The 12,887-nt window shown below is 42.0% G+C and overlaps 1 protein-coding gene across 16 annotated transcripts in view; it reads left to right on the forward strand.

Annotated features, from left to right (window-relative positions):
* MPDZ (multiple PDZ domain crumbs cell polarity complex component) overlaps positions 1–12,887 on the forward strand; it is a 140,242-nt gene that overhangs the window by 36,603 nt on the left and 90,752 nt on the right. For 15 of the 16 annotated variants that reach the window (XM_089779198.1, XM_089779208.1, XM_089779195.1 and 12 more), the window contains exons 10-13: positions 5,456–5,570; positions 7,383–7,471; positions 9,263–9,458; positions 11,064–11,153. In XM_089779198.1, coding sequence (XP_089635324.1) covers positions 5,456–5,570; positions 7,383–7,471; positions 9,263–9,458; positions 11,064–11,153 — 490 coding nt within the window. The remainder of the gene's footprint in view (positions 1–5,455; positions 5,571–7,382; positions 7,472–9,262; positions 9,459–11,063; positions 11,154–12,887) is intronic. The other variant, XM_089779199.1, reaches the window with a different exon arrangement.

The raw sequence follows: 12,887 nt of genomic DNA on the forward strand, positions 1-12,887 counted from the left end.
AATGCAGGATGGGCCTTAACTGAATACGGCTTCATCAGAGGGGCTTCTACAGGGTATCAAAAAAGACAGGTTTGATGCCATGGGACTGGCACCCCTCTTCATGATTCTCCAGAGAAACTGGCACTTCTGGAAACTCATTCACTAATGGAAATGGAAGCAATTATTGAGCACTAAGCGGGGATTGCTGTAATTTATGTGCAGTCCGAACAGCCCTGTAATACGAAGGAGGTAGATTTAGAGCTGCAGAATTAGATGTTTTGCTTGTGCTTGACCATATTTTTGGATGGAGATATTCAGATAAAGAAATGGGACAGATCTTCAGATGGAGTGTATTGATGTAGCTCTTTCGACTTCAGTGGAGTTGTGCAATTGGATCCAAGCTGTTAATCTGGCCACTGATCATCATGGCTTGGCTTCGCGAACGAAGATCTAGGAAGGAAATCCACGTCTTCTGCAGGCACGCTGGTGGCTGACGAGGCCTATGCGGGACAGGCAGCTCCTGCCACTACGGCTGCAAATATAGGTCTGATCCGGGATAGGTGCTGATGCGTCACGGTTCTTCTTCCTTCTCCTTTTGTCCTCCGTACAGGCCCTGCCGGTATCTTCGAAGAAGGAGGTGGCCTGGTGGACTGTGTGCCGCCAAGAGTTGCGATCAGCTGCTTGTGTTGCCCACTGACGGTGATCGATACAACAAGCAGTTAGGGACTTCTTCAGAGAGTCTTTGTACCGCTTTCGTGGTGCCCCTATGTCGCGGTAGCCAGAGGACAGTTCCCCATACAGCACGATCTTGGGTAGGCGGTGGTTCTCCATCCTGGTGATGTGCCCTGCCCAGCGAAGCTGTATCTTGAGGACCATGGCCTCGATGCTGGTGACCTCCGCTAACTCGAGGACTTCAATGTTGGCGACGAAGTCACTCCAATGAATATTGAGGATTGTGCGGAGGCAGCGCTGATGGAAACGCTCGAGGAGACTCAGGTGACGACGGTACGTGACCCAGGACTCAGCGCCATACGAGAGAGTGGTCAGCACAACAGCTTTGTAAACGCTGACCTTCGTGTCTCTTTTGAGGTTACTGTTGTTCCAGACACGTTTGTATAGTCTGCCGAATGCACTGTTTGCTTTGGCCAGCCTGTTATCGACTTCTTTGTCGATCTTGGCGTTAGACGATATCATGCACCCCAAGTAGCTGAACTGGTGGACAACTTTCAGTTCTGTTTGTTCAATGAAGATGCTTGGTGGATGGTGCTCCTCGTGGGGTGCGGGCTGATGAAGGACTTCAGTCTTCTTCAGGCTGACTTCAAGACCGAAGATCTGAGCAGTTTTTGCGAAACAAGACGTAATTCGCTGCATAGCTGCCTCTGTGTGAGCAAGGATGGTGGCATCGTCAGCAAACAGCAGCTCCTTGATCAGTTTCTCCATGGTCTTTGTATGGGCCTGCAAACGCCTCAGGTTGAACACGCTCCCGTTGAGACGAAAACAGATGTATACGCCATCAGCGTCGTCAAGGTCCTCTGTGACCTGCTGGAGCATCATGCTGAACAAAATGGTGAACAGCGTGGGAGCAAGAACACAGCCCTGTTTCACGCCGTTTGCAATAGGGAAAGGCTGCGAGAGGTCGCTGCTATGTCTGACTTGTCCGAGCTGGTCTTCATGAAGCTGGATGATCATGGTGAGGAACTTCGGTGGGCAGCCTAGTTTTTCCAGGATTTTCCAAAGTCCCTGCCTGCTCATGGTGTCAAACACTTTTGTCAGGTCCACAAAGGTGACATACAATGCTTTGTTTTGCTCCCGGCACTTCTCCTGAATCTTCCTCAGGACAAACACCATGTCTGTGGTTCCCTGGTTGGCTCTGAAGCCACACTGTGTCTCTGGGAGGTGATCTTCTGCTATCGCGGGTACCAGTCTATTCAGCAGTACTCTTGCGAGGATTTTGCCGGCGACGGACAGAAGTGTTATGCCGCGATAATTGGAACAGTCTGACTTCTCCCCTTTGTTCTTGTACAGGGTGATGATGACTGCGTCCTTGAGGTCATGAGGGAGTTTACCCTGCTTCCAGCAGTAGACGAAGAATTCATGGAGTTTGGTGTACAGTGCTGGGCCTCCGTTCTTCCATACCTCAGGAGGGATGCTATCAACTCTTGCAGCTTTACCACTCTTCAGCTGTTCAATGGCTTCCTCAGTCTCTTGTAATATTGGTGCCACATCCAGTTCAGTTTTCACTGGTTGTTGTGGGATGCGGTCAATCGCTGGTTCTTGGACTGAGCGGCTAGCATTGAAGAGGGTGTAGAAGTGCTCAGACCAGTGGTTCAGGATAGAGTCCTTTTCGCTGAGCAGTTCTTTCCTGTCTGCACTCCGCAGGGGGCTCAGGATTTGGTGCGAAGGGCCATATACCGCTTTTAGAGCTTCGTAGAATCCTCTGTCGTCGCCAGTATCAGCGCAAAGCTGAGTTCTTACTGCAAGGTTGGTCCACCACTCGTTCTGAATCTCTCAAAGCTTGTGCTGGAAAGTGCTGCATTCCAGGCAGAAGGCTGCTTTTTTGTGCGGGCAGGATGGTTGGGCCAGGTGGGCCTGGTGTGCTGACCTCTTCTTTGACAGCAGCTCTTGGACTTCTAAGTTGTTCTCATTGAACCAATCCCTGTTCTTCTTCATGGAGAATCCAAGGATATCTTCAGATGTTTGCAGAACAACGGTTTTGATATGATCCCACAGCACTTCTGGAGCCGGAGGCGAGTCTGCTAGGCAGCTCGGTTCCTCTAGCCTGGATCGTAGGCTCTCCTAGAAAAACGCCTTGACCACAGCAGACTGAAGGCTGCAGACTTTGAGCTTCTTCCTTGGGGCGCCACCTTTCCTTGGTTTGGGCTCAAAGTGGAAGCTGAGTTTGCAGCAGACAAGGCGGTGGTCTGTGTGACACTCGGCGCTGGGCATTACACTGGTGAGAAAGACATCTTTTAGATCATGCTGGCGCACTAAGATGTAGTCTATGAGATGCCAGTGTTTTGACCGAGGGTGCATCCAGGTTGTCTTCAGACTGTCTTTCTGCTGGAAGATAGTGTTGGTAAAGGAAAGCTGCTGTTCCACGCAGAGTTCAAGTAACAAGCGTCCATTTTCATTGCAGCTGCCCACACCATGCCTTCCAAGTACGCCTTTCCAGGTTTCTGAGTCTCTTCCCACTCTGGCGTTGAAGTCACCCAGGATGACAATCTTGTCATCAGCTGGAACATTCTGCAGAAGGCTGCGTAGGTCAGAATAAAACTTGTCTTTGTCAGCAGGGTCTGCCTGGAGAGTTGGAGCATACACACTAAACAGTGTGGCGTGTTGCTGGTCACGAAGTGGTAGACGCATTGAGATGATGCGGTCAGAGTGGCCGGTTGGCAGCGATGGAGTCCCCGATCATGAAGCTGACACCTGAAAGGCGTCTCTCTGTCGCTGGTTTGCCTGACCAGTAGAGGGTATAACCTGTGCCATTCTGTCTTAGACTGCCTTCCTCTGAAAAGCGGATTTCGCTAAGTGCGGCGATGTCAACATCCAGCCTAGTGAGTTCGTGCGCAATTAAAGCGGATCGTCGCTCAGGTCGAGTGCTGTCGGCTGAGTCTAACATGGTTCTGATGTTCCAGCATGTGAGTTTAAGTCCTTTTCCACCTTTTAAGGCGAGTGGGATGCGCCGTTGATTCTTTGATATAGTTTGACCGCATATGGAGATGCCCGTTGACCGCGGTAAGCCAACTGGGGGAGAAGGAGACGAGCTTTGTTTAGGCCACCTTTTCTAGGCCCCTCTCCATGTGGAGCAAGCAGTGCTGTCCCTAAAAAAGGCTGCTTGGTCGCTCAGGGTGCTGCCGAGTGATGATGTCATCTCCAGGTCATCCTCAGACGACCACTAGCACCTGAGCCGCCTGCATGCAGGATTGAGACTGCGGCTGGCAGTGTCATCTTACACCTGCCGAGTTCGCCCCTTTCCCATCGCTACAGGACTTAGTGAGACTGGGGGAAGTAGACGTGAGTATTTCCTTCTTGCCTGCGCAAAGGAGTTTTCAAGTGGAGTGCAGTGTGCGCAGAACTGGCTCCACCCTTTAAACCCGGGGTTCAGCTGCCATGGCCTAGCAAGCTGGGACAGTGACAGCGAGGTCCTCGGGCTGTAGGTTTTACATCAGAGTTCCCTTCTCCTAGGCAGACGGCCTTCCAGGGCTAAAGAGATCCACCTTCCCTGCTATTTCAAACCATAGCTGGTAGGCCACAGCCGCAATCCACAATAACGAAGTGGTGCGCCTTGGTCCCGAACACTTGGCCGTTGGGTCCTAACAAGACCCTTCCGCCCTGGCCGGTGACTCTGTCGTGGGAGTTCATTCGCTCAGTGATGCAGTGTAAACATCACCCCCTCACGTCGTTTAGCCCGCCAGCTGAAGCGGTTTACTGGGGTGTGGCACTAGGATCCAGACGTAAGAGATTTAGGAGATGGATGAGGACCAGTGCTTCCGTCCACTCAAAAATTGAGTGCAGCTACCAGAAAAACAAAGGTACTACCTCTACCCAGAGCTCCCTACAGTTGGCTCTGAAGCCACACTGTGTCTCTGGGAGGTGATCATCTGCTATCGCGGGTACCGGTCTATTCAGCAGTACTCTTGCAAGGATTTTGCTGGCGATGGACAGAACATTTATTTTAAACATCAGAAAAAAGCAAATTCTGTGAAAGTGATATACTTAATGCCTCAAAGTTAAGTTTTCAGCGTTTATTTTAATAAGACATTTGTTGCTGATGTGGCCATTTAATGTTCATTCTCTTCTTGTAATCAGAGCATTTCCGTTAGCAATAAATGAATTAATTACCAAAATCCTTCTCTGCCACAGAAGTTCAGAGGATTGTAGTGGGTGTTAGTGGTAATTGTCATTATTTAAATAGTGGGAAGTATAATTGCTACCTTCTAAAATAGAAATTTCAAGTCTTGCTAAAAACAGGAAACATAATTGTTTCACTGGAAATAGATTCCATTATGTTTTAAACTTGGCATGTATAAGAAAAAATTAATTATAGTTACTGGCCATTTATTTGAAAAATTAGGAGTTAGAAAAACTTTTTGTTTTGCAGTTTATTTTAAGTTTAGCACAAGCCTTTGCGAACCATTTAAAGCTGAAATTAAAGGAGTTTCAGAATTGCATGTATCACTGTATTTAAGAATGTATTGAGTATATTATTGTTTAGGATGTGTATTGCTCAGCTTTATTAATGCTTCATCTGTCATTTATTATTCCGCATTTGTGTGCGAACGTGTGTTTTGAGAGATGTCAGAATTCCATTAATATTCTGGTGAGGAACGTTTCTGTTTCTACTCTGTACAGTATGGCTATCTGAATATCGTGGTTGGAGCAGTAGAGAAGTTGCTACTTTGACATTTGTCTCTAATGTTTGACTTCATGTAATATAGCTTCTTAAAACAGTTTCCTTTTACTTTTCACTCATTAGGCAGAGATTTCTTTTGATATTGATGAAGATGGAGAGAAATTTGATGTAGAGCTCACTAAAAACCTCCAAGGATTAGGAATAACTATTGCTGGTTACATTGGAGACAAAACCTCAGGTAATGTTAATAAATCCGTGAAACTTGCTTTTTATATATCTGCATCTTAGAATAGTTCACATGCATTTTTAATTTGATTTTAAACTTTTTGGTACTTAAAGAGCAAAAGCTCCATCCAACTCCTTCTCTCAATATTTTAAAGAATTATTTTAGGAATTGCAACTTCAAATAGGATAGAATAGAAAAAATCATTATGAAACTCTGTTTTAAGATTTTGTAGCAGTCTTGAAAATGACAGCTAAAAGTCTCCTGCTTCAGTGTACCACAGAGTGATAAAGGATCTTGTTAGCTCCACACTAAAATGCAGAGGTATGTTACAAGATCTAGATAAGGTCTCAGATAGTGATCTTCCAATTTTTTAGAAGTATTTCGGTGCTTCTGTGCAGCCACAGCTATTCGTTAACAAGGCTTTTTGTGGTTGGAAGCATAAGTAAAATTACCAGCTTCTTTCTTAGATAGCAAAGTTTCCTCATACACGTTGAACCTCTCTAGTCTGGCATCCTTTGAACCTGACTGGTACAAAGAATTTGCTGGCCCGTAAAAGGTCAATATTGTCTAGCATCAGTACCAACACTTTCACTGCTTACTGGGCGCTTAGATGATATTAAGGGGGTAAAATAGAGCTAAATGAAAGAACAGAACACTGAGAGCCAGGACTGGTGACTGTAAACAAATGTTATGGGACTGTGGGAAACTTGGCCACACCATGAAAAGTGGACATCCGGCTAATTAAAATCATGCTGGACCGCGTATGTTGCTGGGCCAGAGAGTGTCAGATTAGAGATGTTTAACCTGTATACCAATGTGCAGTGGAACAATTCAGTTAGCAACATTTCAGAGACACATCCTCATTGACTTGCTTTAGTGAGTCAGATATGAGACCAGGAAAAGGGGAATAAATAAATTGTTTTCCTTCCAAGCTGTTATGATTGAGGCTTCTTTTGACCTGATAGGTCACTAGACTACAATTAGATGTCTGCATTACTACTCAGAACCCTCAAAAAGGATGATGATAATGTTTACTATAATAACAGATATTTCATATGATCAAAATGTAATTCCTTTACATTTTTTTCAATACGTACTGGGATAGAAAACACAGCAGCAGCTATTTGAGAATAACTATGGGGCAAGGTATGATTGTTTAAATAATAGTACAGTATTTATTTGCCTCATATATATGTATAATAAGTTTTTACATCAGTTCTCTCAAAATATAGTTGAAATTATAAGAAGAATAAATTACTTTATGTGCACAATAGATTTTTTTTTTCCCCAAGAAAACTCATTGGGCCAGATTATGCTTTGAGTTGCACCAGAGCAAGTTTAGAATAGCTCAGATTAATAGTTTGTCGAGATTTGCAATAAAATGGTGTAAATAAAAGCAGAATTTGATTAACCAATTTAAAAATAACATCAGCTAGGTCTTGAGTAGTAATTTACTCTCTCAAAAATTTCCTTTAAAATGAAAGTAAGTTTTTAAAAAAGGTCATCTACCTTATAATAGCTCTATAAATTTTTTAAAAATGTTCAAAATTGCATGTCACATTTCAGCCAAGAGAGATTTTTGAGACCGCTAGAAAAATCTTAAAACAGTATCATAATGATTGCTCCTATTCTATCCTATCTGAAAGTACAGCTTCTAAAATAATCCTTTAAAAGGTTGGGGGAAAGGAGTTGGATGAAGTTCTGAGATGATAGTATATTTGCTTACCTCACACTGATAGCAGATTTTTTTGAGGGGAGGGGAAAATATTGTTGCATAATTTGGACATGTTTGGTTTTAAATAACTTTGTTTTTTAAAATCACAGAACCTTCTGGTATTTTTGTGAAAAGCATTACAAAAGGCAGTGCTGTTGAACATGATGGTAGAATCCATGTTGGAGATCAAATTATAGCTGTAAGTAAATATGGACATAAGATTTGTACAGCCAACTCTTGAGTATGTTAAGTTATTTGCATATGAGAGCCTAGACAAAGGGGGGGTGTTTAGAAGGGGGAGGGCTATTTTTTGTTAGATATACTGGTATCATTTTAGAATACCTATCCAAAGAGATAAAGATTGGGTGTGAATGACAGCTTCTTTATTTTGATTGAATATTTTGTGTCACTATCTTTCTGGTCACGTTAGCCATATAAATAATTGGGGAATTTTTGCTTATTTTGTAAGAAATCAATGACACTTTGTTTTCTCTTGACAGTAGAGAGTTCTGTACTTCTACAGAATACATGCTTGTTCCGTATTTCCAAATTGACCTACTAAAATATTCCATTATCGTTCTTTAGCTCTTCGGAGATGAAATACAATCTTTCTTTAAAAATACTTATGTTGAGGGTTGAAAACCTGGAAAGTTTTTTTTTTTTAACTTCTCTGGATGTTCTTCATTAGATGCATTGTGCGGGGGAATTCAGAATACAAATGCAGGAATCATTTTTGTCTTGGAGATGTCAGAACTGGCCTCTTACCTATGGGCAAAGTAAAAAGGAAACTAGAGTATGTGTGCGCGCACACACACAAACTTCATTATTTTAATCTTGTGTATGTGTTCTGTAGAGAAGGCAATTTCTTGGGTGAAGGGATATAACATCATTGATAAGTTTATAAAAGATAAGGATAGCAAAAAGAGAGAGGAATAGTTTAGGATGTTTTTGGACTTGGAGTAGGAGGAGGAGTGTGTTACTAAGAGATATGGAATTAACTTGAGCAAAGGAAAACTTAGGCTGAGTATCAGGAATTAATTTAAATTTAGGTTTATTAGACCATACAAGAGTTTCACAGTGGTGGAATCCCCATTGCTCAGCCCTTTTAAAACAGTGCGCTAGCCAAAAAACCAAAACAAAATAAAAAACACCAAAACCAAACAAACAATCTTTGATTGGCTTGAGAATTGGATTAATGGTCTAGAGCAGTGTTTCTCAACCTTTTTAGCTCATGGACCCCTTCTGAGCCTCGTTTACCTCTGTCATTCCCCCTCATAGCCGCTGTTAGTTGGAAAAAAAAGGTACATAATTTACCTAATGTTCTGTTTTTTCCATGTGTCCCCCTAGAGGTAGGGCATGGCCCCTGGGGAGTCATATGGCCCACGCTTGAGAACCACTGGTCTAGAATAAAACAGCTTTTCCATATCTAATTTACGTGAAGCTGAGATAAAACACTTAATAAACAGAGAAGAGGGTTTGAAGTTTTAATATGGCATACAAATAGGAATAGTTGTACAGTAGTAAGAAATGCTTCTGTTCTTCCCTTCTCTTATGCTGTAATTCAGAAGACATCTGTACTTGTCCCCCTTCCGCGCCCCCCTCCCCCCCCGCTGCTTTTTTTGCATTCAGCTTCTGGACTGTTGGGAGCCCCAGTGTGAACAGAGCTACTGGGAGCCTACCAGCATTTTAAGTGCTTTGCTATGTAATCTTGATCAGAATTGGCCTACGTGATAAAGGGCTGAGAACACTGGTTGCCATGAGAGTCAGCTATTGCCAGTATGGTGGTGGTAGCAGCAGGGTATTATAGACACAATGCCTGGTATACAGTAGCATTGGGTTTTATGCATTTGCCCTCGAGTTGTTTTATACTCAGATTAAACAAGTTGTGGCCTTGGCATTTTATTTTGCCTTAGAGAAAAATGTGGGTTTAAAAAAAAAATATTCTCTCCGTGTAATGGCTTTCTGATTAATAAGATATTTAATCTTTCAGGTGGATGGAACAAATCTTCAGGGCTTTACTAACCAACAAGCAGTAGAGGTTTTGCGGCATACAGGACAAACAGTTCAACTCACTTTGGTCAGAAGAGGGCTTAAGCAGGAAAATCACATTCAGCCCCTTGAGGACTTCACTGCTTCTGTTGAAAAGGACTTAATTTTCCAAACCATGGATAACAGCACAGCCAAAGGTAATTAAAACTGGCTTTGCTTTAAATTAGGTGGAAATATTTTTCTTCGCAGGATACAAACTGGAAATGTTGAACCTAATTAATTCTTAATGTAGCTCCATTGGGTTCAGTGCTGCTTCAACAAGGATGAATTTGACGTGTTATATTTTAGTCAGTTTTGAGAATCAGCAGCATTATTCATTACACTTCTGTCGCAGATTTTGAAATCTGTGCACTAGTCTCTACTAATGGTCTTTCAAGTCCTTGCATGACGTGAGGCAGAGAGTGCAAAGTTGTGCTGTGGCTCCTGTGAGTGAAGCTGTTTATAAGGACAAGCGCTGTTAGCAAAGACTCATACCCCTCATGGGAGCAGGCTATAAAAGGGCATCTGGTAGAGGATGGGCACATCCTGTCTTGGACAGTACTTTTAAGTACATTAAACATACCCCAGTCAGAAGTCCTTGTGAAATGTTAGGCTTGCAAGTGACTGAAATTCAGATAAGTAAGGTATTAATGGAAGTACCTATTAATTTATCATGTATCTCAAGTAGTGAATATATGTGTACTGCCAGTAATTCGTTAATATTTTAGATGATATAGTGCCCTATCACACAGACTCTTGATGCATATAAAGAATTCTTAAAACAACTCATTTAATCCATTGATTGTTGTCAACAGAAATAGATCCCAACTCACAAGTTAAAGTATAATCGCCCCCTTCATGCAAAATCTTGTGAGACTAGACCATTTACACTGTCTTCAAGCTTTAGCTCTCCTAAGGCTCAGCCAAAGGCTATGAAGTTTATTTTCTTTATGGCAAGAGCCCTCCTTTGAAAATAATGTGCTTACTGTCCTAAGGTTTCCAGCCTGTTGATAGCAGTTCAGTTAATCTAGATTTGCCGTATTTGCACATAAAGGAAGAAGTAGTCCATGAGTTGATCAGAGTCCGAGGATATGTGACATTGTACAAGTTGAACCTCTGTGAAGCAGGACTCTCTGGCTACGTCTACACTGCATCCCTCTTGTGCAAAAGCCTATGTAAATGAAGCACAGATTAGCATATTGCCACACTTCATTTGCATAATTAATTAGGGGCTGATTTTGGACAAGAGTTTTTTGCCCCAAACCTCCCTCTTGCGCAAGAGCTGTTCTTCCTGAAAAAATTAGCTGGGCTGCCCGGCGGGGCCATCAGGTAAACTGGGCTGGCAGCAGGGCCAAGTCTGGGGAAGGGCAGTGGCAGGGATGTTGATCAATGTCAGTACCTTGACAACAAAAAAGAATCCATACATCAATGTTAAGTAGACTTGCATTTGTTCGGTGTCCCTCAATTATGTACTTATACCTCCAAATAACAATAATGGATCCAAAAAATTATGGATGTTCTACTTTTATTGAAAACTGATAATAAAAACGTAACATTTAAAAGAAAATAATAACATTTTTAAATGTGCCACATCCTACAATCATTTCTTCAACACTGAAGAACAGAGCCAGAGCCTACAAGGCATTAAGAGTCCTCCTACCCAGCTCCATTGGTAGCATGGACTCTTAGCATCTCACAGGATGGCAGAGATCTTGATGAGCATTAAAATGCCTAGAATGGCTGAGGATCTTTTTCTTTTCCAGAACTATGTGAAAGAGAACAAGGATCTCCTCCACTGCCGTGCAGTGCTGCTATGGTACACACTGGAGAGGACAGTAAACAACAAAAATCAGGTTCTTAATAACATTCCTTTTTCCTTTGAAAAAGCACTGGCATGTACTGATTGTTAAAGAGCAGTCATTTTGCACAGGTTCCCTGGTGTTAACTGCAGTATACGTATCAGATTTTCTAGGTCAACAATGGAAATAACGAAACCTAGAAGAGTGTTTGGAAATTCTGTTTGTACTAAAGTAAATATTGTCATTAAGTGTAATTGTATATACTTAGGCTAAGAGTTGTGTCTCCTTGTTTAAAGCAAAACATGAGGCAGTCTTGCTTTAGCAAATATCCTTTTCATTTAGTAAGCTTATTCCAGTTGCTCTTACTCACTAGATTCTTTATTTTCCATGTTAGGCATTTTCATCCCAATCTTCTGTGACTATTCAACACTAATCCCAGGATTTGTAATTCTTCTGATCTACTTCCCTGTGATATATCTCCTAATTATTTTCGGGGTTTCTATTCTCTGATAGTGTTTGAAACTGAGACCATTCTTGCTCATTGAAATACTTCGAGTTTCCCGTTCTCTTTGCTGCAATTTTTATTTTCTAACTCTATTCACTCTAAAAGTTCTGCACATTCCATACGTAGAGAGCAGCTGAAAAATGTCATCCTAATTAATGCTCTAATTTGCTACTTTTCTGAGTTCTCTGTCAGCCTGTTTTCCATCATTCTAGATAGATGATCAAATTTATTTATTAATTTTATTTTTAAAAGTGGTTCCACACAGATGTTCGTTCCCAACTGAGTCTTCTGATCTTGGGAAAAATATTTTCAAACTTGAATATCAGTAGACATATAAATAAATATAAGTGCCTTAATATAGGCTAGAGCCAGGATTTTTGAAACAGCCTAGAGAATGAGAGAGACAGTTCCCATTGAAAGTTGATGAGGCAACTGTAGCTGGGATTTTGACATGAGCCTATCATTACACTCCCATGTTTGGAGAATTTGTTCTTAATATTGTTCTAACAATTCAATCTTTGTAGCTTTGTTCTAGTAGCTTATTCTATACCCTTCTATGGTCTCACTGGTTTGTGTCCGTGTCCCCATGAGAATTCAGATTTCCATGTGTGTATCTCTGCTCTTCTATCTAAACACTTTTGTTTCCCTTCCTAGAATTGTATCAGTTCAAATGACAAAAAATGAACAATGCAGAATTTCTGTTTCTTTGTAGCTTTCAGTTGCATATACATTTTACAACATGCTAGAGTGACTGGAGTTTACTGCCTTGATTTACTAGCATGTGATTGTTTCTCACAGCATCTGCCTCTTTTGCTCCCTCCTCCTTTTCTAATAAAGCCTTTGTTGTTCCCATAACATCTGATGCATGTATTTCTCTTTTATGAAGAAAATTTGACTCGGGGATTTCATTCTTCCACTGCCCTCTAGAGACCACAATTTCTAAAGCAGCCTCTAAATTTGTGTTTTCAGTTCTGATGGCATGAAAATTCAGATTCATGTGTGCAAATTGGGTACTTACACTCTTGCCATGGAAACTGGTCCACATGAGCACAGAGGCCTGTTCATGAGGAGCAGTTTGCAGTATCAGAGCTGTAAATACTGAAATACCGAACTGGTGCACGAACTCTGTAACACAGACATTTGGGATATGCTTATAACTTATTCCTACAAATGTTGAGGTTAGGTTGAGGGTACTTCTGAATATTTGGCACCATGTGTCATTCTGTCTCTTTTTGTTGTTGTTCTAGCTTTTTGGCTGGACTTCATGCATTTGGAAAAATTTC

This window comes from Pelodiscus sinensis, chromosome 6 (genome assembly GCF_052426305.1).
Source record: "Pelodiscus sinensis isolate ZL-2025 chromosome 6, ASM5242630v1, whole genome shotgun sequence".
Lineage (NCBI taxonomy): Eukaryota > Metazoa > Chordata > Testudines > Trionychidae > Pelodiscus > Pelodiscus sinensis.